Source organism: Mustela nigripes, chromosome 9, assembly GCF_022355385.1.
Source record: "Mustela nigripes isolate SB6536 chromosome 9, MUSNIG.SB6536, whole genome shotgun sequence".
In the NCBI taxonomy this organism is placed as follows: Eukaryota; Metazoa; Chordata; class Mammalia; order Carnivora; family Mustelidae; genus Mustela; species Mustela nigripes.
Window position 1 is genome coordinate 590202 of NC_081565.1, and position 7642 is coordinate 597843.

Sequence of the window (7642 nt, forward strand, 5' to 3'; positions counted from 1 at the left end):
ATCGAGTCCCACATCGGGCTCCTTGCTTAGCAGGGAGCCTGCTTCTCTCTCTGCCTCTGCCTGCCATTCTGTCTGCCTGTGCTCGCTCTCGCTCGCTCTCTCTGACAAATAAATAAAATCTTTAAAAAAAAAAAATTCTCACAATAAGGGGCGCCTGGGTGGCTCAGTGGGTTAAGCCGCTGCCTTCGGCTCGGGTCATGATCTCGGGGTCCTGGGATTGAGCCCCACATCAGGCTCTCTGCTCAGCAGGGAACCTGCTTCCCTCTCTCTCTCTCTGCCTGCCTCTCTGCCTACTTGTGATCTCTCCCTGTCAAATGAATAAATAAAAAAAATCTTAAAAAAAAAAATTCTCACAATAAAAAGCTAAAAAATAGGGGTGCCTGGGTGGCTCAGTCGGTTGGGTGTCTGCCTTCGGCTCAGGTCGTGGTCCCCGGGTGCTGGGATGAGGTCCCATGTCAGGCTCCCTGCTCGGCGGGGACCTGCTCCTCCCTCTGCCTGCCGCTCCCCCGCTCCTGCTCGGGCTCTGACAAAGTCTCTTAAAAAAAAAGAAAAAGCTAAGAAAAAAAAAAGCAGAAAAGAATTTTTAACTTGACATCCATTCTAACACCCACTAATGCCACCAAGGAACAAGGAAAGGCCTGCATCCCTGCCCACTGGGCAGCACTGCGGGGCTGGGGGACGTGGGAGCTCCTGAGGCAGGCAGGACACCCCCGCATCTAACCCACGCCTGGAGACCGCAGAAAGAAACAAAAGTACTGAAATGAACAGAAATGAGAAAGGCAGATTATTTGCACCTGCACTCTTAGAAGCTTCCAGAAACATACTCAAAAGCTCTAGCCTCTGTGGCCAGGAGGAGGACAGCCCAAGACGTGTCCACGCTCTGATCCAAAAGCGGTGAGAGCATTCCCTCACGTGGTCAGAAGCCCCAGGACGGGCCTGACACCACCCAGGAGCACTCTGCTGCACGGAGGAGGCCGGGGTCAGAGGGACACGGGGTGAGAGCCACTGGGAGGGGGACCTGCAAGACCCAACCAGGGGCCCAGGTGTGGGCGGGCCCTAGCAGCTGACGACAAGGACACGGGTTCTCCCCGGAGCCTCCAGAAGGAGCCGGCCCTGCCTGCAGCTCCACTGAAGCCCTGGGAGACGCACTTCATCCTCTGGCCTCTGGTAAGAAAACAAGTTCGTGCTGCTCACTCAGATGGGAGCTGGAGATAAATGAAGACCGAACAGCTTCCTTCGCAAACAGAACACGGAGAACGTGACACACGCGCCATCCTCAGAGCCGTCAATGACCCAGAAACAGGCTCAGCAAGGGACGGGCGACAACTCTCCAAAGCAGCCTCAACACCCCAGACGAGCCTGCGGCCAGCAGTGGGAAAGCCGGGTGCTCCAGAACGCCCCCTCCCTAGCTTGGCCTGCAGCTTACTCCCAAAGGGGTCCACTCGGGCCCTGCCCTCTTCTTCCTACCAAGAAGCCCCCCGCCCCACAGCGCCTGTGGCCCGAGATCATCTGGGGTGGGCCCTGTCCACGTCGCAGGGACTAGAGGGACAACCCCTCCCTCGCCAGCTGGGAAGCAGCACAGCAGAAAGGGCCCCTCCACAAACGGCGACCGTGGCAAGGGGTGTCTGAGTCTACCAGGCTGGGCTCGCCCCTGTACCAGAGCGACTTCCGGAAGACCAGGGCCGCACCGAGGCGGGCGCCTGCCTGCACTCACCGAGCCCTGGCAGCAGGCGGAGCAGCGCGTTCTTGTTCCTCTGCTTGGTGACGTGCAGCACGTAGTAGAGTCCCACCTCACAGGCCATGCGCTGCTCCTGCAGGAACCTGCGCCGGCGAGGACGGGTCAGCCCCGAGCCACTCGCTCGCGCCGCAGGGCCTTCTGCGGGGAGCCCGAGGGCGAGGCACCCCACCCACGCCTCCGAGCCCCTACTTGGTGAAACTCTCCGGAAGCGTGTTTGGGTACGAGATGGGGGCCTTCTCCTCGGCCGGGAGCTTCTGATCCACGTTGAAGGTATGATCGTCCACCACGAAGGACATGAGCATGGGCAGGAATCTGGTGACGAGCTCCACCTCCTAGGCCGGGAGAAGACCCCAAACTTGTCCAGCACAGCCCTGCTTTTGTCCTGGCCCATACCCCGGCCCTCACCCACCCACCTCACGTCAAGGTCTTCTGGACGGTGACCTAAAGGCCCGGTCCTCCATCCCGCCTCCCAAGGCCCCACCTTGCTCATCTTCCTCAGCCCCACAGACCCTCTCGCAAAGGTCACAGACACAATCGCACCCCAGTACTGTTACCATCTTGGGCTCCTTGAAGACCTGGCTGTCGATCATGTCCCACGCCCCCTGGCCCAGGGCCAGCAGCCTGAGCAGCAGGAGGAGATCTGGGCTGTCCTGCGGGGAAGCACAGGCCTCAACACTCAACATGTGCTCGGGGGGCCTCCCTCCCCCGCGGACACCCCCCACTGCCGCTGGGTCCTCCTGGCGCAGCCACTACCAGCCACTTCGCTCCCAGGCTCCACATGCCCACCGGCCACCAGGAGGAGCACGTGCACACCTGACCAGCAGCAGTCCGTGCCGGCAGCCCTACCCAGAGGCAGCGGGCAGCCAGCCTGGCACGCTCACCCTGGGCAGCGTCTCCTGGCCGACCAGCTCCTGCAGGTGGCGGACAGTGCTCAGCGACAGCGTGTTGATGGCAAAGGGGTCACACAGGATCATGGACAGGTCCCTGCGAGGACAGGCACATTGTGCTTCCGTGGCCTGGCCTCAGGCCGGGGAGAAGGGCCCCTCCACACAGAGCAAGCCTGTCTACCTGCTCTGGATCCCTTCCCGGAACAACTCTGCCATTCGTAACTCATCTCTGACGTACTCAAAACACTAAAGAGTCAAAAAACCTTTTTTAAAAAATTAAGTTCCCATTTTGGTTCTGAAAGCCTGACCCCGATTCTGGAAGCACATGCTGGACCCCCCCAGAGACAGAGAGAGAAAACAGTGCTGGGAGCCAGATCCCCCCAGCACAGCAGGCCCCTGGGACGGGGCCGAACGCTCAGCCCTCTGTCACACCCATGCCCTGGCCCAGGCCCAGGCTTCCCGGAGACTCCGAGAGCCTCAGCCACAGCACCTGGACCTCAGCGGTGCGCACGAGCACCCGGTAGTTCCGAGACGTACTAGAATAAACTGCAGACAGAGCCTGCTCGCCTGGACACCTGCCGACAGGACCTCGGGGGCGGGGAGCGTCTGCACAAGGCTCACCCTTACCCCAGGACTTGCTCCTGCCCCTTTTTCACTCCGTCCAGAAACCCCTGCAGCTCCCGGGCCCTCTTGCTGTCCACGAAGCGCTCACGGATGCAGGCGTCCAGGCACCAGGTAAACTGCAGGGAGGAAGCACGATCAGGACGTCATCCGAGAACACGGCCGGCACCCACGTCTCACGGACAGCAGGCCTCGCTGCCTCGTGGTCCAGGCCCAGCTCAGTGCAAAGGCAGACAGGCCCGAGGTCCCACGTGCCCCGCGGGCCAGTCAGTGCGCGGAGGAGATACTGCGCATGCTCTGTCCTCAAGGGCCCTCCCTGGCCCACCTTGTGGGAGTGGGGGCTACAGTCTCACGTGCTGACACCACACAGCCCGCAGGAAGGGACACGGTCCCAGGCCACACAGCACCCACACTGGGGACAAGGGCAGCACAGGAAGCCCTGCCCCTGGAGGGCTCTAGAGCAGGGGAGCGCCAGTGGCCAGGGAAACCCCAAAGAACCCCCAAAAGAAGCCAGAGCAAGCGTCCAAGAAGGGCCATGGGGCTGGTCCCAACTGGAGCAGAGGAAGACACGGAGCAGGCACACAAGGGAGGTCGAGCCAGCCGGCTCTGACATAAGGGCCGGAAGAGGCCCCCTGCCCTGGAGTCCAATTGGCTGAGGGGGCCCCGGCCTGGCACAGAGGGGCCGCTGGGCATGGGGCGCAGACAGGGAAGAGACAGAAGGAAGGGGGAGGGGCCGGCGCAGCCAGCACCTTGTGGCAGGGGTCCACGGAGCAGATGTCCCCGACGTCCAGCTCATGCAGGGACATGAGCAGCTCGGCCCGCAGGGTACAGTAGTGCACGTTGCGCGTCCTCAGGAACAGCGTCCGCAGGAACTGCAGCACCATGTCGTACAGCTTCACGTTCTTCCCCACCATCTGCGTCAGCTTCTGCACCACCTGGGGGCGGGGGGGAGGCCCGCGCCACAGGGTCACAGACGGCCCCGGGCAGCATGGTCCATTCCTGACACCCGGGAGTCTCCGCTCTCACAAGATGCCAGCTCTGGGTCAGCAGGTGGCATTTCTGGCGTTTAAGGAGATGAAGCCCACATGAGATCAGATCCCAGCTTCTCCGAAAGGCCATTGACCTGTGACCCCAGACTCCTCAGAGCCGCCCAGGAGGTCTGCTGCCTGCTTGCCCGGTCAGCTGGCCCAGGGAGATGCAGGCCCAGGGGAGGGACGCTGGCCACAGGGCCCAGGGAAGCCCAGCCTGGACCACCTGGCTCCCTGCATCGTCCCAAAGCACGACGCCCCTTGGCGGCCCTGTCCCACATCTAGCACCTAGCCTGCTCCTCGGTAGGGACCACCCACTTCTGCAGTCCGCCCCATGTCCCTCGCAGAAGGTTCCTGCCACACCGCCGCGGCCAGTAGGAGGGAGCATGGCTCACTGCTCCCGAACAAGGGCTGGGCCTCCGGCTTTGACATTGGGAAGGACGCGCAGAACCTGGGGTAACAGGCATCACGGACCCGACAGCCTGGACATGGGGCAGAGACCAGCAGGGTCGGCCGGGGCAGCGAGTGCGGGAGGCAACCTCGGGGCCCCAGGCAAGGTCTCTTTAGCAGGCATCACAGCTGGCCTGCCGGCGAACAAGAGTGGTGAAGCTCAGGCTACTGGCGGGGAGGCCAGCTAGGCCCACAGCCGTGGCCCCAGTGGCTGAGCCACACCCTGAGGGCCGTGGGCGATACCCTCTCCCCTCATAGTGGGCGCAGGCCACAGAGCCAGAAAGACCCAGCCCCCCCCCCCCCCCCCGGAGGGCACTGGCTTGGAGGGGAATGTGAGGAAAAGGCAAGAGACCACAGCCAGGAAGTAGTACTGCCCCCACTGCCAGACCAAGGCAGGAGGCGTCAGGTCAGATCCCACTTCACAGCAGCCCACGGTCCTCGGCGAGAAAATGAAGGGCCAACAAAACACCTGGCGCCACTCAACCAGAGTGTGGTGGCTCCCCACTGCCGCCCTCCTCCATGCACCATCACTCTGGAGCAGGTCAGGCGACTTCTGTGACCCCCAACGTGCTGGGAAAAGCCAAAGTCTCCGTGGTGGCCTCCAGCCCTCCCGAGCTCAGCCCCCGATCTACTCATCGCGTGCTCTCGGCTCAGCCACATAAGCCGCGTGATTCCTGGCGGTCAGCAGGCTCCCCTTCAGAGCCCATGCTCACCCCCCAGCCCTGCTTCGCCTTGCTCTGCAGCCTCATGTCTCCGCAGCCCTGGGCCACCCCTTGAGCTCTAGATGACCAGTCTGACACATGCACTCTGTAGTGCCTGCCCCAGGCAAACGCCGAGACCTCTTGGGTCAGTGAAGGGTGCAAGCACCTACAGCAGGAAGTCAGGACTCAAGAAATATTTGCCAAAATACTAAGGGAGTCAGACAAAGAAATGGAAAAAAGGAGGGATCCCTGGGGGGCTCAGTGGTTAAGCATCTGCCTTCAGCACAGGTCAGGATCCCAAGGTCTTGGGATCAGGCCCCACATCAGGCCCCCTGCACAGTGGGCAGCCTGCTTCTCCCTCTCCCCTGCTCCTCCCAAATGCTCATACTCTCTAAAAAACCCATAAAAATCTTTTTTAAAAAAAAGAGAAATGTCGGGCAAGGTCAGTCAGGAGCGTGTGTCACTCCTGATCTTGGGACTGTGAGTTTGAGCCCCATGCTGGATGTAGAGAGAACTTAAAAATAAAATCTTGAGGGTTGCCTGGATGGCTCAGTGGGTTAAAGCCTCTGCCTTCGGCTCAGGTCATGATCTCAGGGTCCTGGGATCGAGCCCCGCATCGGGCTCTCTGCTCAGTGGAGAGCCTGCTTCCCCCCCCCCTCTCTGACTCTCTGACTACTTGTGATCTCTGTCAATTAAATAAGTGAAATCTTTAAAAAATAATAATAACAAAATAAAAAATAAAAATAAAAATAAAATCTTGAAAACCAAAACCTCCTAGAGCAAAGGAAGAATTGAGGATCATCACTGGGAAGGTTTGCCAGGTCGCCAAGGGCCAAGCACATACAGCAAAGAGACCCCACGAGGCCCAGCACCACAAGGCCCCTTGGCCAGCCACACACACAAGCCCGCCCTTCCCATGAGCGGAACAATGGAAGTCCCCAAAGCGGCTGGGAAGGGGGTGGTCAGGGTGCGGCCGGCCTTACCTCACCCTGGCGTCTTGTCTTCGGGGAAGGGCTGAAGAAGTTGTGCAGGACGGAGAGCTCTGTGCTGAAAAGCGCACTCTCCTTCTCCAGGATGTACTGCTTCAGCAGCGGGGACACTTCGTCCCCGAACAGGGCCTGGTTGTCCTGCCAGATCTGCCGCTTCACCTCCACTGCGCAGGCCCGGTAAAGCTCCTTGTCGGCCATCACCAGCTTTAGCTTCTTCTCCGGAACCTACACATGCACATGGGCCACCCCTCAGGATAGGTCAGGAGACCTCAGCGCCCCCAGCAGCGGCCACCTCAAGCCCAGTCCCACCAGCAGGGGCACCTGCGCCTGCGCCTGGACCCCAGGCCCCGGCAAAGGCCGACGGACGGCCAGCTCCTGCCAAGCCGCTGTGGGTCCCACAACCCAAGCTTCTGTCTCTGCCTGGCTTGGAGAACGTGTCCCGGAGCTGCGGGTCTGGGCAGGCAGCTCCGCACAGCTCCCCAGCTCCAAGCCGTCACCCTGATCCAGAGCAAGCCCTGAGCCTGGCCTGTGGAGCTCACCTTGGGCAGGTGCTTCATGACGCACATCACCACCGGCTGCAGAGACGGCATCTTCACCAGGGAGAAGCTCTTCTCCAGGAGGTCCTCCAGTTTCTTGCACCTGGGAAGACGCCCTTTCTGAGCACAGCGGCGGCCTCCGTGCCCCAGGCAGCTGCCAGGACAGGGGACGGGTCTCCACGCGCGGACCTCGCGGCGGAGCAGGGCTGCGCAGCCCGGGGGTCAGTGCCCCAGCAGGGCCCAGAGGAGGGCTGCGCGTCTCACCGCCCACGCACCTCTCCTCGGCCTTGCCCTCCGAGGCGATGGCCGACACGCGCTCCAGCAGCTTGTCCCGCAGCTCGTCGAACACCGACTGGTGGAACTCCAGCCGCGGGGTCCCGTGCAGGTCCAGGAACGGCAGGGCGGACTGCAGGGAGGGCAGCAGCACGCCATTCTCCGTCTGGGGAAAGAGGCGGCCCGTGGGCGCAGGGTCGGCTTCGCCTCCCGGGGCGCGGAGCGACCCCAGGACGCTCGGCTGCCCGGCGCAGGCACGTCCCCCGCAGCCCCCGCAGCCCCCGCGCACCCCGGCCGCCGCAGCCCCCGCAGGCCCCGCAGGCCCCGCAGCCCCCCCGCACCCCGGCCGCCGCAGCCCCCGCAGGCCCCCGCAGCCCGGCCGCCACAGCCCCCCGCAGCCCCCCGCAGCCCCCGCAGCC

The 7642-nt window shown here is 62.4% G+C and overlaps 1 protein-coding gene across 1 annotated transcript in view; it reads right to left on the minus strand.

The window, feature by feature from the left end:
- NELFB (negative elongation factor complex member B) overlaps window positions 1-7642 on the minus strand; it is a 15643-nt gene that overhangs the window by 2790 nt on the left and 5211 nt on the right. Inside the window, exons 2-10 of the mRNA XM_059410204.1 lie at window positions 7226-7389; window positions 6954-7053; window positions 6409-6639; window positions 3996-4181; window positions 3253-3365; window positions 2620-2722; window positions 2293-2388; window positions 1928-2070; window positions 1715-1821 (exon numbers count right to left, since the gene is read on the minus strand). Of these exons, the coding sequence (XP_059266187.1) occupies window positions 1715-1821; window positions 1928-2070; window positions 2293-2388; window positions 2620-2722; window positions 3253-3365; window positions 3996-4181; window positions 6409-6639; window positions 6954-7053; window positions 7226-7389 (1243 nt within the window). The remainder of the gene's footprint in view (window positions 1-1714; window positions 1822-1927; window positions 2071-2292; window positions 2389-2619; window positions 2723-3252; window positions 3366-3995; window positions 4182-6408; window positions 6640-6953; window positions 7054-7225; window positions 7390-7642) is intronic.